Below are 27,057 nucleotides of genomic sequence, written 5' to 3'. Positions count from 1 at the left end.
GAAGGGTTTTCTGTAATTAGCCAACTTTGAGGCTTCAGGTGCGGCGTATGTGAGACCTAGGCTAACTGCCGCTGAAGATCACAGAGCTAAGGCACAGCAACATCAGTTAAAGGTGCAATATGCAGAAATCATTCCGCCATTTCCTGGTTTAAAACATTCTGATAGTTTGCCTAATTTTAGTTTATGTGACAAAATAAGCAATGTATAGTGTAGATAATCATGGTACCATCTAAACCACTGTGAAATCTCTTTTCAATAACCAAAAATATAGTATTTTCAGCTGTTTGAGTAAGACGCAAAAACAAAACTTAAGAACGAGAAGCATAGAATAGCGCACATAGAACATATATACCGCTTCTTAGACTTGTTTTCAATAAGATTGACAGATCTATAACTTACATTTCTATGTGATTTTGGTCAAGTCGCCCAAAAAGTCACATATTGCAGCTTTAAAAGAGAATCCGCAACATGAACTGACGGAGCCACACAGACCTCTCTCTCAGTGAAGGGAGTTGGAGTGCAATTAGACAGTTGAAGGGTAACCACAGAACAATCACACTACGGTATTCCAATTTGAAAAACAATGAGGGATTGTGCTCTGAACTTTCAGTAACATATAGCAATTGACAAAGCAACAACTACACTGCTGAATCACTGCTCTGACGTGCAACACCAATCAATAGTGTCTGTACAGCAGCAGCTATATACTGGGCTCTAACAGCCAAAAGACTGCATCCAGTCAATTACTCATGCTCTTTCAGCGCAGCAGAGAAACAGAGTGACAGTCGATCAGTCTGTGTGTTTGTAGGAGATTCAGGTATACACAGCCAGTCTCTATCAGCTCTTCATGACTGTATGACAGGTATCTGAAAAAAAAATCTGTACACTGATTGGCTCTAGCTCTGATGCAGGGTCAGATGCTATTCCACCCCTCTAATGGTTAAGTCTGTTCCCAGACTTAACTTCCTCTATGTCTGTGTCTGTGTGTGTCTGTGTGTGTCTGTGTCTGTGTCTGTGTCTGTGTGTGTGTGTGTGTGTGTGTGTGTGTGTGTGTGTGTGTGTGTGTGTGTGTGTGTGGTCACAATACCAGAATTTTGACTTCGATACTGATACCAGGTTTAGTATCCCAATACCAAAATGATACCACAAAAAAAGAGAAGGCTTATTAGCCAAAGTCACAGAATGTCACTTGATCTAGACAGATACGTTACTGCTATGTTCAATCGTTGGGCATCTTTGAGTTCGACATCATTACATTTGAACATTTTTATGCAAATTATTTTGAGACAGCCATGTATGCATTAATTGAATCAATTATACAATCAATTTGACTTTGTTTTTACCAATCTAACTACAAAACAACATAGTTGAATGGTAAATCTATATTGATAAACTGGGTAAATCAAGATGTGGTTCTATTCACAATACAGGTGAATTAGTATTATTCAATAGGAGTGTGTGCATGCAGTGAGTTATTGAGCTTGTTTTAGCTGACATCATGAGGCTACAGATGACAAACAATCCCTTACATTTAGGACTTATTTTATTGTCAACTGCTAGGAGAACATATTATTTTATTGTCAACTGTGAAGAGAACATATTCTTTTATTGTCAACTGTGAAGAGAACATATTCTTTTATTGTCAACTGTGAAGAGAACATATTATTTTATTGTCACCTGCTAGGAGAACATATTCTTTTATTGTCAACTGTGAAGAGAACATATTATTTTATTGTCACCTGCTAGGAGAACATATTATTTTATTGTCAACTGCGAAGAGAACATATTATTTTATTGTACTGATTAACAACATTTGCATAGAAGAAGCAATCTTTTCTTTTCGAAAGTGTGCACTGTCTCTTTAAGAAATGAATGATATAATTTGCAAGGCAGAATGTGGCTATGGAATCTAGTGGAAACCAGACTGGAGGCAAAGGAAGATGTAGAAGTGAATGAGTTTTTCGTGGCGAGGGACACAAAGTGAATTAATACAGTTTTTGGTGGGTCAGCTTTGAAATCAGCATATTTTGCATTATGGTTGGTGCATTATCACAAACAAAGAACTATTGTAGTGAATTCAGCTGTAAGCTAGCAAGGAAAGTTAGCCTACAATTAAAGCTGGAATCTACCGATTTCATCTTGCATTGTGAAAGTGTTCTAGCCTGTACGGACATTGTTTTGTGAACAGTAATACACAGTTTTAACATTTCTACATGCCGTGTTGCATTCAGACTTGGGCTCGGTTTCCCGATAGCGATGGAACTCAAGATATCCGCATGCTTCCCATCCGAAACAGTTTGTGCATATATTATGATGACATTTTGTGACGTTTTTGTTCATTTTGGCCTTTGGCAAAGGTTTTTTCGGCTGTTCATACACACGTAATTTTTTCTCGAGGCAAGCCGAAGTTTGGCAGCCGAAGTCTACACCCCTTCGTCAGTGATTGGTCAACAGTAGGGATTCTTCAATGAAGTACTTGTAATTCAACGACAGACGACTCGTTTTCATACACACACAGAAATACTGCATGATCTCCTTGGCAAAAACTTCTTGAATTATCTCAGATTAATTCTGACTATGGCGTCTCAAGATGGACAAATAGTACTATTGCCGCGTTTTTCTAGAGCACACTCGTTCGGTTTGCCTAGCCGAACCGAAGCATGCAGAAGCCTTTATGCCCCGTTTACATTGTGATGTATTTCATTACGCCGTACTTCAACTTCATGCAATCTCATTCCGCTACTGGACGGAGAGCATAGGGTAGGGTTTCACAATGCAAGACAAGATGGAGGAGAGCCTACTCTCATCAGAGATAGGATTTATTTTGGAGATGGCTAAATATCTTTCTACACTGACTTGCCTAGTTAAATAAAGGTTAAATCAAATAAAAATAAATATGATCTTTTCATTCAAGACAGGAGAAATATATAGGTTGAAGATTCCACTGTAGCTAGCGACCTCCACCCAATAATTATCACCAAAATCAAAAGTCACTACCATCACAATAAACTTAAAAATGGGAGGCAACAGTCATAATATAATTGGCTAAACAGCCAATGTGTATTATTTAACATTACTATTAAAAGGGTACTTTTAATAATGACCCATTATATAGGAAGGGGTCATTGTTTACAATTTGTTAGCTATCCAATAAAGCCAACCTGAAACTCACATAGTTTTATCTTCTTCTGTGATTTGCTAAATTCCTGTTCTTTGACGGACTCTGTCTGGACTGGAGACGACGTAAAGTTTGGAAAATTTCAAAGTATGCGGCGTTCATCTTCCAACGGAGCCTTGAACAGCAAGGGGGCGTTGCGATTCCACTACTTTGTGGAAGTCCCCATTGAAAAGCATGACATCCAGCGCTTCATAACGGAGTGCTTATGGGTAATATGAACAAGGCTTACGAGGGATTTAACAATGTATCTATCTACAACGGCCGAAGATGTAACATGCTTTTCCTAAAACACAATGCAGAGAGAAAGGTCGCTTGCACCACGCAGAGAGAAAGGTCGCTTGCACCACACAGAGAGAAAGGTCGCTTGCACCACGCAGAGAGAAAGGTCGCTTGCACCACGCAGAGAGAAAGGTTGCTTGCACCCCGAAGAGAAAGGTTGCTTGCACCACGCAGAGAAAGGTCGCTTGCACCCCGAAGAGAAAGATTGCTTGCACCACGCAGAGAAAGGTCGCTTGCACCACGCAGAGAAAGGTCACTTGCACCACGCAGAGAAAGGTCGCTTGCACCACACAGAGAAAGGTCGCTTGCACCACGCAGAGAAAGGTCGCTTGCACCACGAAGAGAAAGGTCGCTTGCACCACGCAGAGAAAAAGGTCGCTTGCACCACGCAGAGAGAAAGGTCGCTTGCACCACGCAGAGAGAAAGGTCGCTTGCACCACGCAGAGAGAAAGGTCGCCTTGCACCACCCAGAGAGAAAGGTCGCCTTGCACCACCCAGAGAGAAAGGTCGCCTTGCACCACCCAGAGAGAAAGGTCGCTTGCCCCACGCAGAGAGAAAGGTCGCCTTGCACCACCCAGAGAGAAAGGTCGCCTTGCACCACCCAGAGAGAAAGGTCGCTTGCCCCACGCAGAGAGAAAGGTCGCTTGCCCCACGCAGAGAGAAAGGTCGCTTGCACCACGCAGAGAGAAAGGTCGCTTGCACCACGCAGAGAGAAAGGTTGCGAAGTGCATTGTTGGATCATGTGTCGATACAGGTAGGATCAAAAAGAAAGTGAGCACTGCTCTCAGATCAGCTTTCTCCATTCAAATCTTTCCTTAACATTAGATTTCACAATAATGATGACAGACCAGCTCCTAGAGAGATATTATCGCCTACGCCTGCAAATATTGAGCCGGCTTACTCTAACGCTTACCCAATAAAAATGCATCAAATAACTGATTTGGCACATCACTGTGCACATGTTAGGCTACACATAGCGAAATACAACTCAATTGATTGAACATGAAACGTATTTCAATGATTGAAATAGACCTATAGCCTACTGTTTATATTTTAATGTAGTCATCTCGGTTTTCATTTGAAGAATATTTTTACACGCTGCTTGCTTGTATCAATTGACATTGGCAACTTTGTATTTGTAGTCAACTTTGTTCTGAAGTTATCTGTGGCCACAGAGAGATATTTAGCGGAGATCTTCTGTGTATAAAGTGGAGGGGGAAAAAAGCATCCAACGACACACTGAGCTGTTCTACGAGTGCTCTGACACACTGAGCTGCTCTACGAGTGCTCTGACACACTGAGCTGTTCTACGAGTGCTCTGACACACTGAGCTGCTCTACGAGTGCTCTGATACACTGAGCTGCTCTACAAGTGCTCTGACACACTGAGCTGTTCTACGAGTGCTCTCACACACTGAGCTGTTCTACGAGTGCTCTGACACACTGAGCTGTTCTACGAGTGCTCTGACACACTGAGCTGTTCTACGAGTGCTCTGACACACTGAGCTGTTCTACGAGTGCTCTGACACACTGAGCTGTTCTACGAGTGCTCTGACACACTGAGCTGCTCTACGAGTGCTCTGACACACTGAGCTGTTCTACGAGTGCTCTGACACACTGAGCTGCTCTACGAGTGCTCTGACACACTGAGCTGTTCTACGAGTGCTCTGACACACTGAGCTGTTCTACGAGTGCTCTGACACACTGAGCTGTTCTACGAGTGCTCTGACACACTGAGCTGTTCTACGAGTGCTCTGACACACTGAGCTGCTCTACGAGTGCTCTGACACACTGAGCTGTTCTACGAGTGCTCTGACACACTGAGCTGCTCTACGAGTGCTCTGACACACTGAGCTGTTCTACGAGTGCTCTGACACACTGAGCTGCTCTACGAGTGCTCTGACACACTGAGCTGTTCTACGAGTGCTCTGACACACTGAGCTGCTCTACGAGTGCTCTGACACACTGAGCTGTTCTACGAGTGCTCTGACACACTGAGCTGCTCTACGAGTGCTCTGACACACTGAGCTGCTCTACGAGTGCTCTGACACACTGAGCTGTTCTACGAGTGCTCTGACACACTGAGCTGCTCTACGAGTGCTCTGAGGCAGGCGTTAGATTGCGAGTGTTTTCAAGTGCAATGTTAATAAAGATGGTTTTGGGAAACAGGTTCTAATGATGAACTTAGCCTTAAGATGCTTTTGGGAAACCGGGCCCTGATCAATTCTCTCAATCACATGAGACACATTTGACAGAGGTACTGAATGTAACAAAAATTCTAGTACCAAAAAGTTTTTTGTTTTATCGAAAAAGTTCCAAAGTTTCGGTATACGGTGCAACGCTAGTATGTGTGTGTGTGTGTGTGTGTGAGACCCCTGTTGCCATACATTTGCCCTCTGTCTTCACCTGCTAGGAGAACATATTCTTTTATTGTCAACTGTGAAGAGAACATATTATTTTATTGTCACCTGCTAGGAGAACATATTATTTTATTGTCAACTGCGAAGAGAACATATTATTTTATTGTACTGATTAACAACATTTGCATAGAAGAAGCAATCTTTTCTTTTCGAAAGTGTGCACTGTCTCTTTAAGAAATGAATGATATAATTTGCAAGGCAGAATGTGGCTATGGAATCTAGTGGAAACCAGACTGGAGGCAAAGGAAGATGTAGAAGTGAATGAGTTTTTCGTGGCGAGGGACACAAAGTGAATTAATACAGTTTTTGGTGGGTCAGCTTTGAAATCAGCATATTTTGCATTATGGTTGGTGCATTATCACAAACAAAGAACTATTGTAGTGAATTCAGCTGTAAGCTAGCAAGGAAAGTTAGCCTACAATTAAAGCTGGAATCTACCGATTTCATCTTGCATTGTGAAAGTGTTCTAGCCTGTACGGACATTGTTTTGTGAACAGTAATACACAGTTTTAACATTTCTACATGCCGTGTTGCATTCAGACTTGGGCTCGGTTTCCCGATAGCGATGGAACTCAAGATATCCGCATGCTTCCCATCCGAAACAGTTTGTGCACATTATGACATTTTGTGACGTTTTTGTTCATTTTGGCCTTTGGCAAAGGTTTTTTCGGCTGTTCATACACACGTAATTTTTTCTCGAGGCAAGCCGAAGTTTGGCAGCCGAAGTCTACACCCCTTCGTCAGTGATTGGTCAACAGTAGGGATTCTTCAATGAAGTACTTGTAATTCAACGACAGACGACTCGTTTTCATACACACACAGAAATACTGCATGATCTCCTTGGCAAAAACTTCTTGAATTATCTCAGATTAATTCTGACTATGGCGTCTCAAGATGGACAAATAGTACTATTGCCGCGTTTTTCTAGAGCACACTCGTTCGGTTTGCCTAGCCGAACCGAAGCATGCAGAAGCCTTTATGCCCCGTTTACATTGTGATGTATTTCATTACGCCGTACTTCAACTTCATGCAATCTCATTCCGCTACTGGACGGAGAGCATAGGGTAGGGTTTCACAATGCAAGACAAGATGGAGGAGAGCCTACTCTCATCAGAGATAGGATTTATTTTGGAGATGGCTAAATATCTTTCTACACTGACTTGCCTAGTTAAATAAAGGTTAAATCAAATAAAAATAAATATGATCTTTTCATTCAAGACAGGAGAAATATATAGGTTGAAGATTCCACTGTAGCTAGCGACCTCCACCCAATAATTATCACCAAAATCAAAAGTCACTACCATCACAATAAACTTAAAAATGGGAGGCAACAGTCATAATATAATTGGCTAAACAGCCAATGTGTATTATTTAACATTACTATTAAAAGGGTACTTTTAATAATGACCCATTATATAGGAAGGGGTCATTGTTTACAATTTGTTAGCTATCCAATAAAGCCAACCTGAAACTCACATAGTTTTATCTTCTTCTGTGATTTGCTAAATTCCTGTTCTTTGACGGACTCTGTCTGGACTGGAGACGACGTAAAGTTTGGAAAATTTCAAAGTATGCGGCGTTCATCTTCCAACGGAGCCTTGAACAGCAAGGGGGCGTTGCGATTCCACTACTTTGTGGAAGTCCCCATTGAAAAGCATGACATCCAGCGCTTCATAACGGAGTGCTTATGGGTAATATGAACAAGGCTTACGAGGGATTTAACAATGTATCTATCTACAACGGCCGAAGATGTAACATGCTTTTCCTAAAACACAATGCAGAGAGAAAGGTCGCTTGCACCACGCAGAGAGAAAGGTCGCTTGCACCACACAGAGAGAAAGGTCGCTTGCACCACGCAGAGAGAAAGGTCGCTTGCACCACGCAGAGAGAAAGGTTGCTTGCACCCCGAAGAGAAAGGTTGCTTGCACCACGCAGAGAAAGGTCGCTTGCACCCCGAAGAGAAAGATTGCTTGCACCACGCAGAGAAAGGTCGCTTGCACCACGCAGAGAAAGGTCACTTGCACCACGCAGAGAAAGGTCGCTTGCACCACACAGAGAAAGGTCGCTTGCACCACGCAGAGAAAGGTCGCTTGCACCACGAAGAGAAAGGTCGCTTGCACCACGCAGAGAAAAAGGTCGCTTGCACCACGCAGAGAGAAAGGTCGCTTGCACCACGCAGAGAGAAAGGTCGCTTGCACCACGCAGAGAGAAAGGTCGCCTTGCACCACCCAGAGAGAAAGGTCGCCTTGCACCACCCAGAGAGAAAGGTCGCCTTGCACCACCCAGAGAGAAAGGTCGCTTGCCCCACGCAGAGAGAAAGGTCGCCTTGCACCACCCAGAGAGAAAGGTCGCCTTGCACCACCCAGAGAGAAAGGTCGCTTGCCCCACGCAGAGAGAAAGGTCGCTTGCCCCACGCAGAGAGAAAGGTCGCTTGCACCACGCAGAGAGAAAGGTCGCTTGCACCACGCAGAGAGAAAGGTTGCGAAGTGCATTGTTGGATCATGTGTCGATACAGGTAGGATCAAAAAGAAAGTGAGCACTGCTCTCAGATCAGCTTTCTCCATTCAAATCTTTCCTTAACATTAGATTTCACAATAATGATGACAGACCAGCTCCTAGAGAGATATTATCGCCTACGCCTGCAAATATTGAGCCGGCTTACTCTAACGCTTACCCAATAAAAATGCATCAAATAACTGATTTGGCACATCACTGTGCACATGTTAGGCTACACATAGCGAAATACAACTCAATTGATTGAACATGAAACGTATTTCAATGATTGAAATAGACCTATAGCCTACTGTTTATATTTTAATGTAGTCATCTCGGTTTTCATTTGAAGAATATTTTTACACGCTGCTTGCTTGTATCAATTGACATTGGCAACTTTGTATTTGTAGTCAACTTTGTTCTGAAGTTATCTGTGGCCACAGAGAGATATTTAGCGGAGATCTTCTGTGTATAAAGTGGAGGGGGAAAAAAGCATCCAACGACACACTGAGCTGTTCTACGAGTGCTCTGACACACTGAGCTGCTCTACGAGTGCTCTGACACACTGAGCTGTTCTACGAGTGCTCTGACACACTGAGCTGCTCTACGAGTGCTCTGATACACTGAGCTGCTCTACAAGTGCTCTGACACACTGAGCTGTTCTACGAGTGCTCTCACACACTGAGCTGTTCTACGAGTGCTCTGACACACTGAGCTGTTCTACGAGTGCTCTGACACACTGAGCTGTTCTACGAGTGCTCTGACACACTGAGCTGTTCTACGAGTGCTCTGACACACTGAGCTGTTCTACGAGTGCTCTGACACACTGAGCTGCTCTACGAGTGCTCTGACACACTGAGCTGCTCTACGAGTGCTCTGACACACTGAGCTGCTCTACGAGTGCTCTGACACACTGAGCTGTTCTACGAGTGCTCTGACACACTGAGCTGTTCTACGAGTGCTCTGACACACTGAGCTGTTCTACGAGTGCTCTGACACACTGAGCTGTTCTACGAGTGCTCTGACACACTGAGCTGCTCTACGAGTGCTCTGACACACTGAGCTGTTCTACGAGTGCTCTGACACACTGAGCTGCTCTACGAGTGCTCTGACACACTGAGCTGTTCTACGAGTGCTCTGACACACTGAGCTGCTCTACGAGTGCTCTGACACACTGAGCTGTTCTACGAGTGCTCTGACACACTGAGCTGCTCTACGAGTGCTCTGACACACTGAGCTGTTCTACGAGTGCTCTGACACACTGAGCTGCTCTACGAGTGCTCTGACACACTGAGCTGCTCTACGAGTGCTCTGACACACTGAGCTGTTCTACGAGTGCTCTGACACACTGAGCTGCTCTACGAGTGCTCTGAGGCAGGCGTTAGATTGCGAGTGTTTTCAAGTGCAATGTTAATAAAGATGGTTTTGGGAAACAGGTTCTAATGATGAACTTAGCCTTAAGATGCTTTTGGGAAACCGGGCCCTGATCAATTCTCTCAATCACATGAGACACATTTGACAGAGGTACTGAATGTAACAAAAATTCTAGTACCAAAAAGTTTTTTGTTTTATCGAAAAAGTTCCAAAGTTTCGGTATACGGTGCAACGCTAGTATGTGTGTGTGTGTGTGTGTGTGAGACCCCTGTTGCCATACATTTGCCCTCTGTCTTACCCTGACATCGGTGGCGTCCCCATGGCGGATGTTGCTGGCCCATGTGCTATGCTCGCTATTGCTCTCGAAGTGATGGAAGACCTTCAGGACCCTGTCAGGGGCCCCGGGAGCCCGCTCCGTGGCTGTGCCCGCACTGAGGCGCGACTTGGCCCCCCCAGCCAGGGCGTGGTTGAGGTTGGGGTCCAGGTAAGCTGTCGCCATGCCTTTGCTGTGAGCTAGGTGTCTGTCATATTCTGTTAGTGTGGAGAGAGAGAAAACAACCATATAATTAGAATTCCTGCTTTACTCCTATAAGGAGATTGAAAACGGCCGGCAGTCCTCCCATTATGGCGTCATTGAATTTATTGGGAATGCCCGTTCTACTGACACTAATTATATGGAAACAACGCTGAGTGACAATGGAGTAGAAACATCACACGTCCCTGTAGTATAAAACATGGGAAGTCAACATTGTGTCTTGAGAATCTTGATTATAACAACTTTTTGGAATCTGAAGAACATTCTGAGAGCAGCAACAGGAAGTGGGCATATCATACTTCCTCACCGTTCAATGAGCCCCTGATAATGATTTATTCATGAATAAATGATGCGTAGTGGTGAAAAATGTATCAGCAAGTTGGGAGGTGTGAAAAGGGTTTCTCATCCATATTGCACAATGCAGAAAGGTGTGACAACATGTAACACACCAGTCTTTCCTTCTTTCACAAATGGAAAAGTGGCAAAGGACTCTAAGGAAAACATTAACAGTGACTTGGCCCACCACATCTCACTATAATCTCAATGGTGTATCTGGACTGGTGAATGCATCTGGAAATATATTATACAAAGAGCAATCTGTGGTAGTCAGTCACACATCCGGGCTCCAGATAGAATACAATCTAACAACTAGTGTGGATCTGTTGGGTGAATATACTATAACTAGTGTGGATCTGTTGTGTCACGAACACCACCGAAGGTGGCTCCCCTTCCTTGTTCGGGTGGCGCTCGGCGGTCGTCGTCACCGGTCTACTAGCTGCCACCGATCCCTTTTTCCTTTTCGTTTGTTTTTGTCTAATTGTTTTCACCTGTTCCTTGTTGGGGTTTAGGGACGGGTGTTATTTAAGTTAGTTTAGCCCGCTGGTGTTTGTGCGGGCTTGTTGTTATTTTGACGTATGTGGTGTTTGTGTTCTTTTGGGTTTTCGCTGTCCGGGTTTTTTAGTAACTATGGTTTTGGGTTTGTTGCACCTGTGTTTTGGGCTTCACCCATGTTTTTAACTGGTTACTAGCCGAAAGGACATTAAAGCGTTTTTCCCGTCTACCTTCTGCTCTCTGCGTCTGACTCCACACCCATCACTCTCCAGACGTTACATGTTGGGTGAATATACTATAACTAGTGTGGATCTGTTGGGTGAATATCTATAACTAGTGTGGATCTGTTGGGTGAATATCTATAACTAGTGTGGATCTGTTGGGTGAATATCTATAACTAGTGTGGATCTGTTGGGTGAATATCTATAACTAGTGTGGATCTGTTGGGTGAATATACTATAACTAGTGTGGATCTGTTGGGTCAATATCTATAACTAGTGTGGATCTGTTGGGTGAATATACTATAACTAGTGTGGATCTGTTGGGTGAATATACTATAACTAGTGTGGATCTGTTGGTTGAATATCTATAACTAGTGTGGATCTGTTGGGTGAATATCTATAACTAGTGTGGATCTGTTGGGTGAATATCTATAACTAGTGTGGATCTGTTGGGTGAATATCTATAACTAGTGTGGATCTGTTGGGTGAATATACTATAACTAGTGTGGATCTGTTGGGTGAATATACTATAACTAGTGTGGATCTGTTGGGTGAATATCTATAACTAGTGTGGATCTGTTGGGTGAATATCTATAACTAGTGTGGATCTGTTGGGTGAATATACTATAACTAGTGTGGATCTGTTGGGTCAATATACTATAACTAGTGTGGATCTGTTGGGTCAATATCTATAACTAGTGTGGATCTGTTGGGTGAATATCTATAACTAGTGTGGATCTGTTGGGTGAATATACTATAACTAGTGTGGATCTGTTGGGTGAATATACTATAACTAGTGTGGATCTGTTGGGTGAATATCTATAACTAGTGTGGCTCTGTTGGGTGAATATCTATAACTAGTGTGGATCTGTTGGGTGAATATACTATAACTAGTGTGGATCTGTTGGGTCAATATACTATAACTAGTGTGGATCTGTTGGGTGAATATACTATAACTAGTGTGGATCTGTTGGGTGAATATCTATAACTAGTGTGGATCTGTTGGGTGAATATCTATAACTAGTGTGGATCTGTTGGGTGAATATCTATAACTAGTGTGGATCTGTTGGGTGAATATCTATAACTAGTGTGGATCTGTTGGGTGAATATACTATAACTAGTGTGGATCTGTTGGGTGAATATACTATAACTAGTGTGGGATCTGTTGGGTGAATATACTATAACTAGTGTGGATCTGTTGGGTCAATATACTATAACTAGTGTGGATCTGTTGGGTCAATATACTATAACTAGTGTGGGTCTGTTGGGTCAATATACTATAACTAGTGTGGATCTGTTGGGTGAATATACTATAACTAGTGTGGGTCTGTTGGGTGAATATACTATAACTAGTGTGGATCTGTTGGGTGAATATACTATAACTAGTGTGGGTCTGTTGGGTGAATATACTATAACTAGTGTGGATCTGTTGGGTGAAGATACTATAACTAGTGTGGATCTGTTGGGTGAATATACTACATACATTCATCCAGCTTGTGTCAGCAGCACTGTTCCCTCTATGTGGCTGGAAAAGCCCAAAATAACCTCCCATTGTAGAATTGAGAGAATGGTTATATCCCAAACAGCACCCTTTTGCATGTCACACTACTTCTGACTAGGGCCCAGGTCAAAAGTAGTGCACTATATAGGGAATAGGGTTCCATTTGGGACGCACACAGTGACTAAGCACTGAAAATGATGGAAAACAGGCTACTTTTACTGTATTTGGCCTACAATGAAATGCCACAAATATGTGGTTTAGCGTGTGAGCTTTAAAGACATGGTCTGGAGAATTAAAAGACGTGTTCCAAATACACTTAACACAACTATAATGGATACAAGGCTTGGCAGCAGTGCAGTCAATTTGAGAACGGATGGTGGGCATTGCATCACAGCGTCGGGTACAGTACGAACTCAAGGTTATAGCAGGGGCGCCTAAAGTGCACTGCTTTCATTTTTTCATCCAGGCGTACACAGAGCCAATGGCTCTAGTCAACAGCAAGTCACAGACAGACAGTGTGCACTGCAGTGCTGACTGAAACTGCTCTTTGTAATCAGTGAATCTCCCGGTCTAAGCTGGGGTCTGGTCCGTGGCTTCAGGCAGGGGAAAAACACACACACACACATGGCTGGGCTGTCAGATGCCCGGCCAGTATCAAATCAACACACAGGCCAAACTGAGCAGCTCTCTCTCCCCAGGGGCACACAGTGTGTGTGTGTGTGTGTGTGTGTGTGTGTGTGTGTGTGTGTGTGTGTGTGTGTGTGTGTGTGTGTGTGTGTGTGTGTGTGTGTGTGTGTGTGTGTGTGTGTGTGTGTGTGTGTGTGTGTGTGTGTGTGTGTACTAGACATCATCTCTACTATAGTCCGCTGGTCATCTGGGAGCCCTGGGCCGTGCTGGTCAGTGTGTTCAGTTTGTCCATATTATTAACCGACAGATTAGATGTATGTCTACCACCAGCGAACAGGAGGACAGAACACACCCCTGTGGTGAGGGGCCACAGGGACAGACCAGTATGGTCACACAGGAGGGTTGTTAGCGGTTAGCACTGGGGTTCTTGCCAGCAGATGATATGTTTCAACTGCCACCTTAGTCTGACCATTAGCTGGCCTAAAATAGCAGTTTCTCTCCAGATGGGTCCACCTGCAGTCACACACACACACACACACACACACACACACACACACACACACACACACACACACACACACACACACACACACACACACACACACACACACACACACACACACACACACACACAGAGAAAATAAACAATTGACTGCTGTGGCCAGCCGCTATTATACAGTGCAATAGTGCCAAATACCCCAGCCAGTTGAATCATATCTATACTAGCCCAGCCTCAGAATAAAGTATGTTTACAGATGGCATACTGATCACATTCACCACGTATGTCACTGTGCATAATAACTAATAATCAGGCAAGAGGCAGCCAGTCCAGAAAAAAGTATATTTAGTCATTAAATGAATGGCCATATGGACCCAGCTTGTGCTTCTCATCAACACGGACTTCACACACACACACACACACACACACACACACACACACACACACACACACACTAAACCTCCCTCAGCCGCACTACATCAAAGTAGAGTACTGTTATTGTCAACAGAGTGAACCCATCCAACCACACCCACCCAACAGTGCACCAGGGAAACATCCCATTTCAACAGTGAAATGCATACAGTAGCAGTAACAGACTGTCACCCATCTGATACAGAGTAAAGAGAGACTGTCACCCATCTGATACAGAGTAAAGAGAGACTGTCACCCATCTGATACAGAGTAAAGAGAGACTGTCACCCATCTGATACAGAGTAAAGAGAGACTGTCACCCATCTGATACAGAGTAAAGAGAGACTGTCACCCATCTGATACAGAGTAAAGAGAGCAACAACGTCATTAAGTCAACACACGGCCATGACAACAACCTATTTCATTGATCCCATCTAACATTTATACAGGTCAATCAAATATGCTCACGCAAACAAACTGGAAACCTAAGACCAGCACACAAGCAACTATATCACCTGAGGATCTTTCACTTTTCTGTCCTCCTTTCTTTCTTTCTTTTCTTTCTTTCATACCACAATTAATACCCTGTCCAATCCCTACCTCCCATCAGAAAGGGCCAGCAGGCGCATGTCACCCTGGAGTGGCGTGGAGAGAGACATCTGTACCCATCTGCGTACATTGGGCAAGTAGAAGAGATTCCCTATGCACACACACTCTCTCACTCTCAGATTACGGCAACTCTCTCCAGAGGCAAAAGAGCCACTGAAGCTCCTGTAATGCTCATGGGCTTTTCCATCCACAGATGAAAACCACAGTCACAGACACACGTCCCGGCCTCTCCCCGCTGACTTTGGGTCACATCCTGGTTATAACAATGCTCCCTGCCGCTCAAAGTACTCAGAATGAGTCATCCTGAAATTACCGGGAGCGACTCACCTCATTCCCATATCATTTCCATGTTATCCCAATCCCATTCCCACCTCCAGGTAAGAGGGGTAGGGGCTGGATCAAGAGACTTCCTCTTATCAGAGGCATCATATGACTGAATAAGCGGTGAGCATTCTGATTGGCTCTGTGGTGTTGAAGGGGGGCTGTGAGCCTGCTGATTGGTTGGCTGTAGTTGTAAACAAGTTCAGCATGGCTGAGTGGGAGCTATGCCAGACAGTGAGAGGGTTGTAAACAACTATAGGGTGGGGCCTTCCTTCCTCCCTCCACACTGTGACTGCAGGCTGAATCTGAACTCCCTGTCTATTGTTAACCCTTAAAACCTTCAATCCTGAGCGTTGTGAATATGATGATATGAGACTCCTCATTAAACCACTGGGAAAGTGTTCATTTCGGCAACAATAACTTTTACGAAAAATATTTGTCAATTACCTATTTTCCCTGACAAAAAACTAATGACGACGTGATGAAAAACAAATTAGTTTTCATTTTAGTTGACGTAAATGTGACGAGACGAGAATTCCATGTGAAACTAATGGACATTCAATTTGACATGAAGCTCCTTTTCATCTGTTTAATCCAATCATAAGCAAGCATGGCTTTTCAGAATATGTAATACAATCCTCTAATTGGAAGAATGAATGTCTTTCAGTTGTGCAGTCTGATTGAGCTGATCTGCCTGGCTCTCCCACACACCTCCTGGGCAGTCACTTCAGTCACTCTTCAGTCTTTTAAACGGATGCCCAGCCAGCAAGCCAAGACATTTACATTGTAACTAACCTCAACTAGAAACAATAATGTTTACTCTCATGTTGGCAATTTTTGCTTTGATTACATCAGAAGCTCTATTTTCCCATGTGTGCTGTTATTCATCTGTTTTCTGATTGAAATATTAATGCCATTTACTGAATATAAGGAGTACAGTAATATTTCTGGCATTTATGGAAAACTCAGATTCTCCCCTTTTTAAGGGAATCATGGTTATTTACCCCCATCCTAATGTTATAATGAGAAGAAAAGAGACAAGGTATCCTTTGCAAGCCTCTAGTTCTTTTGACACAATGTTGCACAATCCACATTACATGAACATGTATAAATTAGCCACATAGTCGATCACTGACTAATTTCAAGAGGATTAAAATCTTCTCTGTAATCTCTCTGGGGCAGACACTCCAGTCTGGCTGCAATACAGACCAAACTCAAGCTCTTGTTCTGCCAAGACTATACATTAATGAAGGTGATGATGCCAACTGCAGTCAATTTGATAGTTTTCATAAATACACCCAGAGATCCTTAAATGAACAAACCCACTAACTCTTTAGTGACTGGGTATGAAAAAGGTTTTTGGTTGCTTTTCAAAATGATTTAAAATGTTTTCCGTTGAATAAGGATTTTCCATAACGTGGTTTTGATGTGCTATTATTTTCATTAAGTGTAACTCCCATGGCAATCACTTCATTCACTAAATAAACTGGCATTTCACTTTAAATAAAATCACACTCAACTCTCCACTATGTTGTGAAATATCATATAAAAAGGCACTTCCCAGAGAGAGAGACACAGAGAGCGAGAGAGAGACAGAGAGAGACACAGAGAGCGAGAGAGAGAGAGAGACACAGAGAGAGAGACAGAGAGAGACACAGAGAGCGAGAGAGACACAGAGAGAGACACAGAGAGCGAGAGAGAGAGAGAGAGAGAGAGACAGAGAGACACAGAGAGCGAGAGAGAGAGAGAGAGAGAGAGACAGAGAGACACAGAGAGCGCGAGAGAGAGAGAGAGAGAAACAGAGAGACACAGAGAGCGAGAGAGAGACACAGAGGGAGACAGAGAGACACAGAGAGCGAGAGAGAGACACAGAGGGAGACAGAGAGACAGAGAGAGACACAGAGAGAGAGAGAGACAGAGAGAGAGAGAGAGAGACAGAGAGAGACACAGAGAGAGAGAGATGCAGAGAGAGAGAGACACAGAGAGAGAGAGATGCAGAGAGAGAGAGACAGAGAGAGAGACACAGAGAGAGACAGAGAGAGAGACAGAGAGAGAGACAGAGATAAAGACACAGAGAGAGAGAGAGACACAGAGAGAGAGAGAGACACAGAGAGAACTACAGAGACATACAGAGAGAGTGAGAGAGCAAGAGAGAGGAAGAGAGAGAGACACACACAGAGAGAGGGAGACATACAGTGCCTTCGGAAAGTATTCAGACCCCTTGACTTATTCCACATTTTGTTGTTTCAGCCTGAATTCAAAAATGTTCTCACCCATCTACATACAATACCCTATAATGACAAAGTGAAAACATGTGTTTTTAGAAATGTTTGCTAATTTATTGAAAATGAAATACAGAAATCTCATTTACATAAGTATTCACACCCCTGAGTCGATACATGATAAAATCACCTTTGGCAGTGATTACAGCTGTGAGTCTTTCTTTGTAAGTCTCTAAGAGCTTTGCACACCTGGATTGTACAATATTTACTTCAAGCTCTGTCAAGTTGATTGTTGATCATTGCTAGACAGTCATTTTCAAGTCTTGTCATAGATTTTAAAGCAGATTTAAGTCAAAACTGTAACTAGGCCACTCAGGAACATTCTGTGTCATCTTGGTAAGCAACTCCAGTGTAGATTTGGCCTTGTGTTTTAGGTTATTGTCCTGCTGAAAGGTGAATTTGTCTCCCAGTGTCTGTTGGAAAGCAGACTGAACCAGGTTTTCCTCTAGGATTTTGCCTGTGCTTATTCCTTTTCTGTTTATCCTAAAACACACCCTAGACCTTGCCGATGACAAGCATACCCATAACATGATGCAAACACCACCATGCTTGAAAATATGAAGAGTGGTACTCCGTGATGTGTTGTGTTGGATTTGCCCCAAACATAACGCTTTGTATTCAGGACAAAAAGTACATTTCTTATATATATTTTTGCAGTATTACTTAAGTGCATTGTTGCAAACAGGATGCATGTTTTGGAATATTTGTATTCTGTAGAGGCTTCCTTCTTTTCACTCAATTAGGTTACTATTGTGGAGTAACTACAAGGTTTTTGATCCATCCTCAGTTTTCTCCTATCCCAGCCATTAAACTCTAACTGTTTTAAAAATCACCATTGGCCTCATGGTAAAATCCCTGAGCAATTTCCTTCCTCTCTGGCAACTGAGTTAGGAAGGACGCCTGTATCTTTGTAGTGACTGGGTGTATTGATACACCATCCGAAGCCTAATTAATAATTTCACCTTGCTCAAAGAGATATTCAGTGTCTACTTTTTTTATTTTTACACATCTACCAATCGGCGCCGTTCTTTGCGAGGCATAGAAAAACCTCCCTGTTCTTTGTGGTTGAATCTGTACTTGAAATTCACTACTTCATTAAGGTACCTTACAGATAATTATTGTATGTGTGGGGTACAGAGATGGGGCAGTTATTCCAAAACCATGTTAACCACTATTACTGAAACTAATTATGTGATTTCTTAAGCACATTTTTACTCCTGAACTTATTTAGGCTTGCCATAACAAAAGGGTTAAATACTTATTGACTCAAGACATTTCAGCTTAATTTTATAAATACATTTATAAAACTTTCTACAAAATTCCACTTTGACATTATGGGGTATTGTGTGTAGATCAGTGACACAAAATATACATTTAATCCATTTTAAATTCAGGCTGTAACAACAACATTTAGAAAAAGTAAAGGGGTGTGAATACTTAATAGGCATAATCCCTCATTGATTAATAGTACTTCTTTCTATTTGATGTAGATTAGAATATGCATCTGACCCCCTGCATTACTTATGTCCTTGTTGCATAGGCTAGTATAGACCTCTTCCCATCTGAGTTTTCATGGTAAAGTAGTGTATTGAGCTAGCTGGTGCACAGTTCTGTAGAGGCCAGTTAGAGGCTCCTTCTCTCTTCTCATAAACAGACAACTGAGGCAAAGGGGGACAGGCTCTCTGATGAAGAGGCCTTCTTTGTTCTGTGCCAAGGAGTCGAGGGTTGAACGGTTCACCCTGTACATCCTCACAGAAAGAGAGAGAGAGCGATGAGTGAAAGAGTGGGAGAAAAAGAGAGTTGGGTTAAAGCGAGAGAGCGGGATAGAGAGAAAGAGAGGCCCCTGGATGGAGCCCCTCTAGCTGACCTCCTGAGAGCAGGCAGCTCAGTACTGTACAGACAATGGCCATGTTAGTCAGAGCAGTTTACATAACCACAGTCCCGTATGCCTGTCTGTGTTCTGGGTACCTTCTGCATGTAAAGGTGTGTCTGAGGGTGTACACATAGGCTGAGTTTACACAGGCAGCCCAACTCTGATCTTTTGACCAATCAGATCAGCTTTTTTGCCCATAATTGGGCAAAATATCAGAATTGGTCTGCCTGTTTAAACGCAGCCTTACTGTACTTGGTCTGCTTATGTGTATCTTGGCCCAAGTGCAGGGATCTCAACATACGATATTACTGGGATACTTAGGTGCTGATAAGATATGTATTGTGATTCTCAAGATTCTATAAGTATTGCGATTCAATACTGCGACTTTATTGCAATGTAATGTTCCAAACATATTGCTCACCATATGTCTGCTGCAGAGGGACAAGAGAGAGACGTGAGAAAATGAGTTTGATCAGTCATGGAAATAAAAGTGCTGAAAACATTTTGACTCACTATTTGAAAAGAAGATGGAGAACAAGCTATATGATGAAAAATACCAGAGTTTTGCCGCATGTACAGCTGACTAGCGCTAGTGAACGTTACCTAGCAACAATTCATATATATATATATTTTTTAAATGGTAATGTATGTTCTGTATTTCAGAGTGTGAAGTAAAGCAGAACAGGGATAAATAAACTGCCATCTCTATCTCCTCTCCACGTCTCTCTCTCTCTCTCCTCGTCTCTCTCGCTCTCTCTCTCTCTCTCCTCTCCACATCTCTCTCTCTCTCTCCTCTCCACGTCTCCCCCTCTCTCTCTCCTCTCCACGTCTCCCTCTCTCTCTCTCCTCTCCACGTCTCTCTCTCTCTCCTCTCCACGTCTCCCTCTCTCTCTCTCCTCTCCACATCTCTTTCTCTCCTCTCCACGTCTCTTTCTCTCCATGTCTCTCTCTCTCTCCATGTCTCTCTCTCCTCTTCTCCCTATCCTCGTGTCTCTCCCTCTCCACGTGTCTCCCTCTCCTCTTGTCTCTCCCTCTCTTTCCTCTTTTCCCTCTCTCTCCTCTTTTACCTCTCTCTCCTCTTAACTCTCTCTCCTCTTTTACTTCTCTCCTCTTTCCCTCTCCTCCCTCCTCCTTCCCTCTCATCTTCTTCCTCTTTTCCCTCTCTCTTTCTCCCTCCTCTCCCCTCTCCCCCTCTTCTTCTCACTCTCCTTCTCCTCCCTCGCCTCTTTTCCTCTTCTCCTCCCTCTCCTCTCCTCTTCTTCCTCTCCCTCCCCTCTCCGCCCTCTCCTTCTCTTCTCTTCCCTCTCCTCTTCTCTTCCCCCTCCTTTCCCCCTCCCTCTCCTCTTTTTCCACTTCCCCTCCCTCTCCTCTTGTCCCTCTCCTCTTTTTTCTCCCTCTCCTCTTTTGCCTCCCCCTCTCCTCTTCTCCCTCTCCTCTTTTTTCTCCCTCTCCTCTTTTGCCTCCCCCTCTCCTCTTTTTCCTCTTCCTCTCCTCTTTTTCCTCTTCCTCTCCTCTTCTCCTCCCTCTCCCCTTCTCCTCTTCTCCCTCTCCCTCTCTCCTCTTTTCCCTCTCCTCCCTCTCCTATTCTTCCTCTTTTCCCTCCCTCCCTCTCTCCCCCTCCCCTCTCCCTTCTCCCCTCCCCGATAGTTGACTACTGACTGACACATGGCATGCTGAAGCATATGCCCAGTGACAATAGGGTGCTTTAAATTCACATGTAGTGTTTTCCATGCAGACAAAGAAAGCCACTCAAAGTGGGAGTCTGGCTAGAAATGGAATTGACTGCTACAGGTCCCAGTCTCCATTATCAGCAGCTGCTCAAGCAATCAGGTCAGCTGTGGGTTCTATGGGCAACATGTGAAAGGGAGCTGAACCCTGTGGTTGTGAAACACGCAACATCTACACGCAAACAAAAAAATCACACAGACACAGTTACACACATGTGCAAATACATAGACACACACACACAAACTAAGATAAACTAACACAAACTAAGACAAATATGTGCACACGCACACACCATCCATTCCACAGGGAAAACAAAGCTTGCAGCTCCCCTACTACAGTATCATGGTAACGTCCCTATCATCTGTCACAGACAGGTTTCTAAAGGTTACTACTCGTTATGTGGAGAAATGCCACTTCTCTGGGAGGCATTGTGCCCTTTAAAAGAGCAGAGCTTGCTGCATTGCACAGAAAGATAAACGACAACCGTTCAAGCAAAACAAGAGGTGGAGGCACATTGGAGGCGGTTAACACCAGGCATCAAAACTATAAAGATGTAATCGGTATGAAATCTGTCACTCTGTAGTTTGGAATGTTAATGATTTCAACACAATCCTCTATGGCATCACAACAGGCAGGCTACACAACACAGTCAGTCAGTCAGGATTAAACTAGAACAGAAAAACAACAACCGTGACTAGCTAAACACTCTTCTGATCGACCTAACACAGGTAGATGGTGAGGATATGGAAGAAGGTGGGAGGAGGAGAAGAAGAATAAGGTGGGAGGAGAAGAAGAAGAATAAGGTGGGAGAAGAAGAAGAATAAGGTGGGAGGAGAAGAAGAAGAATAAGGTGGGAGGAGAAGAAGAAGAATAAGGTGGGAGGAGAAGAAGAAGAATAAGGTGGGAGGAGGAGAAGAAGAATAAGGTGGGAGGAGGAGAAGAAGAATAAGGTGGGAGGAGAAGAAGAAGAATAAGGTGGGAGGAGAAGAAGAAGAATAAGGTGGGAGGAGAAGAAGAAGAATAAGGTGGGAGGAGAAGAAGAAGAATAAGGTGGGAGGAGAAGAAGAAGAATAAGGTCGGAGGAGGAGAAGAAGAATAAGGTGGGAGGAGAAGAAGAAGAATAAGGTCGGAGGAGAAGAAGAAGAATAAGGTGGGAGGAGAAGAAGAAGAATAAGGTGGGAGGAGAAGAAGAAGAATAAGGTCGGAGGAGGAGAAGAAGAATAAGGTGGGAGAAGAAGAATAAGGTGGGAGGAGAAGAAGAAGAATAAGGTGGGAGGAGAAGAAGAAGAATAAGGTGGGAGGAGAAGAAGAAGAATAAGGTCGGAGAAGAAGAAGAATAAGGTCGGAGGAGGAGAAGAAGAATAAGGTGGGAGAAGAAGAATAAGGTGGGAGGAGGAGAAGAAGAATAAGGTGGGAGGAGGAGAAGAAAAATAAGTAGTGGAAGTTCGGAGTTAGTAGTAGTACCTGCAGCCCAGCACATGGGGAAGAGGCTGCAGCCGGGACTGGTTTCCATGTTGGTTGGTCCCCCTGCTCTCTCTCTCTCGGGTCCCACGGCCGGCCAACACCCAGAGTTCTCACAGAACCGCATGGAGGCCAGGGCTTCCACCTTCCCCCTACACCACACTAACCCTTTACCTCCTTACCAAGTAACACCAACCTCCCTGTCTACGCCGGCCCACAATGCTCCTAATCCCCTACACCTAGGGCCAAGAGACAGCACTAGGGTCTGGGACAGGAGGGGGAAGGGGCTCTGAGAGAGAAGCACATCCAAGACATCCAGAGTAAGAGAGGGAGTCCCAGCCAAGTGCTGGCCCAGTTTTCAGCCCTGAAACAGGGGCAGGAAGAATAAGGTGGATCAACACTGTGTTGAGGTTTTTAGCCCCTCTACTGTGAATATACAGCTCATTTGTTCTGCTGCTTCTGTCCCGGTGGAGAAATCCACAGTAGTTCTGTCTGGCTGGCTGTCCGTCCGTCTGGCTGGTTAGCGTTGCTAAGCCTCCGGCTGAGAGCCTTCCCCCAGAATACTAATCCTAGCCCAGGTGCCCCGCAACCAACTCCCGCCGCCTCGCAGGAGAGGAGAACAGGAGAGCAGAGAACAGTAGTCCAAAACAACACAAGTAACTCCACACCGCTCGCTTCACTTTGTACTCATTCTGAGGCAGGAGACCAGTGTGCTAAACTCACCTGAGGAACAGTGTATGACAGGGTGTGTGCAGAGAGTGAGAGTGACAGTGAGAGTGACAGAGAGAGTGTGTAATAATGGGGAGAGAGAGAGTATGTAAGAATGGGAGGAGAGTGAGAGGCAGAGTGACAGCAAGAATGGAGAGAAGGATATGGAGAGACGGAGAAAGCAATTGTTTCAGGTTGAATGAGAGGAAGAAGCAGAAAAGACAGAAGCAGCCTGTGTACTCCGCTCCCTCAGTCAGAGAAGTGGGTGTGGGGAGAGGAGCGAGTGCAGAGAGAGAGAAAGAGAGAGAGAGAATCCTTCACTTGCTTTGGCAATGTAAACATATGTTTCCCATGCCAATAAAGCCTTTAAATTGAAGTGAATAGAGGGGGGGCCAGGGGGTTAGTATAGGCCTCATTAATATGCAAATCTGAGCCTAGGTTCTATTCAGTCCTCCAGCCCACTGCTGTTTACCGAGCCCCAACCCCCTCCTCCTCCGGCCAGGCAGGCTGCAAATCAACACTGACCCTGGGTCTGCTCCACTCCACCCCCACAGCACTCACTACTAGAGGAGGTTGTGTGTGTGTGTGTCAGGGTTTCCGTTAGGAAAACATGACCGGGCAGATTTTATTTACCAGCCATTTGAGAAATTTACAGGACCCATATGCATTGAGTGCATAACCTATTAACCATAACCCATTAATTAGGGTGTCCACCCACAGAAACCACATGTAGATTATGGTAATGCATCCAGAACATGCAACTAATGTAATGAAGCAGCCGACGAATTTCATTTTCAAACATTTGCCAAAATGCAATTTGCAGGAAAACATTCTAAACAGCGCACTTAGGAAAACACCATTCTAAACAGCGCACTTAGGAAAACACCATTCTAAACAGCGCACTTAGGAAAACACCATTCTAAACAGCGCACTTAGGAAAACACCATTCTAAACAGCGCACTTAGGAAAACACCATTCTAAACAGCGCACTTAGGAAAACACCATTCTAAACAGCGCACTTAGGAAAACACCATTCTAAACAGTGCACTTAGGAAAACACCATTCTAAACAGTGCACTTAGGAAAACACCATTCTAAACAGCGCACTTAGGAAAACACCATTCTAAACAGCGCACTTAGGAAAACACCATTCTAAACAGCGCACTTAGGAAAACACCATTCTAAACAGCGCACTTAGGAAAACACCATTCTAAACAGCGCACTTAGGAAAACACCATTCTAAACAGTGCACTTAGGAAAACACCATTCTAAACAGTGCACTTAGGAAAACACCATTCTAAACAGCGCACTTAGGAAAACACCATTCTAAACAGCGCACTTAGGAAAACACCATTCTAAACAGCGCACGTAGGAAAACACCATTCTAAACAGCGCACTTAGGAAAACACCATTCTAAACAGCGCACTTAGGAAAACACCATTCTAAACAGCGCACTTAGGAAAACACCATTCTAAACAGCGCACCTGATAGCGGTTACATATGTGACAGAGATGAACATCTCTAAACTAGGGGAATCTAAACTAGGATGGGCTGCTAATATAACTAGGATTGTGTCTTTGGCTTCTGGACAATGAAATAAATTAATATGATAACCAATAGAACAGGAGAGAAATAGCATAGCGGTAGGTCCAATAGGGAAGTAAATGGAAATACATTTACCAAAATGATATAATTACTCCTGCCTATACAGAAATAGAGAAGAAAAAAGAGGCAGAGAGAGACAGAGAGAGAGAGAGAAAATGGCAGAGAGAGACAGCGAGAGAGAGAAAATGGCAGAGAGAGACAGAGAGAGAGAAAATGGCAGAGAGAGACAGCGAGAGAGAGAAAATGGCAGAGAGAGACAGCGAGAGAGAGAAAATGGCAGAGAGAGACAGCGAGAGAAGCAGCAATAAGCATCCATTGGAAGAAAGAATCTCTGGCAGTCCCTGATAAGGCCAGAGCATTAAGGGCTAACCTTTGCGATGATCTGAGACCCCTGGCAATCTGCACAGAGGAAATACCATGATGATTTCATTTTCAAAGTCTCAAACCTCAATGTAGTTAATTACAGTGAGATGGCCCAGAGGGGATGTCTAGGACACGGAGTCTTCGTCTCAAATGCTTTACATGAGAACACAGCTTCAGTCTCAAGTGGCACCCGGTTCTTTATGGGCCCTGGTTGAAAGTAGTCCACTACATAGGGAATAGGGTGCTATTTTGGACACATTTGCTGCCCAAAAAGTTAATAATATTATTCATAGACAAAACTTGGGGTAAACCACCTTCATTCGAATCATTGCTATGTTTTTACTGACATGACAAGTTAAGAGTCTTCGTATTATTCTTTGGAGAAGAACACAGTTCTTTGCCTTGATGACAGCTTTGCACACTCTTGGCATTCTCTCAACCAGTTTCACCTGGAATGATTTTCCAACAGTCTTGAAGGAGTTCCCACATTTGCTGAGCACTTGTTGGCTGCTTTTCCTTCACTATGCAGTCCAACTCATCCCAAACAATCTCATTTGGGTTGAGGTCAGGTGATTGTGGAGGCCAGGTCATCTGATGCAGCACTCAATCACTCTCTTCTTGGTCAAATAGCCCTTACACAGCCTGGAGGTGTGTTGGGTCATTGTCCTATTGAAAAACAAATGATAGTCCCAATAAGCGCAAACCAGATGGGATGGCGTATCGCTGCAGAATGCTGTGGTAGCCATGCTGGTTAAGTGTGCCTTGAATTCTAAATATATCACACAGTGTCACCAGCAAAGCACCCTGTGGGACCTTATATGTGACTCGTTTCAGGAAACTAGGAGTATGTCACACATCACTACTTCACAGGAGAGCCTTTTGAACATAATACTTTTTAAAATCAAAATGCCTTATTGGCAGAAATTCCTTCTGGAACATGTGAACTTTACAAACTTGTATGCCATCTGTAAATATGAATAAAATTGTTAAATTACAAACTAGTTGGTTAAGCCACAGAAAAAGCCAGTAACCTTCCCGCTAGCCATGATTGGCTGAGATAATGAATGGGATGGACATCCCGAGAGATGAGTTCAGATTGGTCTGCCATGTAGAATGTTTCTGTCTATAACATGAGCTGCTCAGTATGTGTAGTATTTCAGTATTTCTACCGCAGCTTTTTTGAAAAATATATCACGAGTAACCACAAAAGTGTTGCTACTGCTCTCCACTTTCCGGAGGACGATCGTGCCATGCTGACTCTGACTCTGAAAATGAATCAGACGAGGAGGAAATCCCTGATTTAGGTAAAAACATCGTCACTGAACCAGACTGTGTAGTCTTCTGAAATGGTGATCAACAGTGTTGTTGTCACGGAAGACGTTGTCCCAAGTTTTGAATTCAGTGGAATGCCCGGTGGAAGCAAAGTAAGATAGCTAAGGAGATGGAGACTGGTTGCACAGAGTTACAAAGAAAAAGCCATATCTCAGACTGGCCAATAAAAAGAAAAGATTTAGATGTGCAAAAGAACACAGACACTGGACAGAGGAACTCTGCCTAGAAGGACAGCATCCCGGAGTCGCCTATTCACTATTGGCGTTGAGACTGGTGTTTTGCGGGTACTATTTAATGAAGCTGCCAGTTGAGGACTTGTGAGGCATCTGTTTCTCAAACTACACACTCTAATGTGTACTTGTCCTCTTGCTCAGTTCTGTACCGGGGCCTCCTGCTCCTCTTTCTATT

The 27,057-nt window shown here is 43.9% G+C and overlaps 1 protein-coding gene across 27 annotated transcripts in view; it reads right to left on the bottom strand.

Moving 5' to 3' along the window:
* ptk2aa (protein tyrosine kinase 2aa) overlaps window positions 1–27,057 on the bottom strand; it is a 160,344-nt gene that overhangs the window by 71,524 nt on the left and 61,763 nt on the right. For 7 of the 27 annotated variants that reach the window (XM_071375303.1, XM_071375305.1, XM_071375306.1 and 4 more), the window contains exons 1-2: window positions 22,646–23,555; window positions 10,042–10,274 (exon numbers count right to left, since the gene is read on the bottom strand). In XM_071375303.1, the coding sequence (XP_071231404.1) occupies window positions 10,042–10,274; window positions 22,646–22,769 (357 nt within the window). In that variant the 5' untranslated portion in view covers window positions 22,770–23,555. Of the gene's footprint in view, window positions 1–10,041; window positions 10,275–22,645; window positions 23,595–27,057 lie in introns of those variants that run through there. The other 20 variants (XM_071375316.1, XM_071375320.1, XM_071375318.1 and 17 more) reach the window with 9 other exon arrangements.

Source organism: Salvelinus alpinus, chromosome 29 (assembly GCF_045679555.1).
Source record: "Salvelinus alpinus chromosome 29, SLU_Salpinus.1, whole genome shotgun sequence".
Lineage (NCBI taxonomy): Eukaryota > Metazoa > Chordata > Actinopteri > Salmoniformes > Salmonidae > Salvelinus > Salvelinus alpinus.
This window is presented reverse-complemented; position numbering and strand designations above follow the sequence as displayed.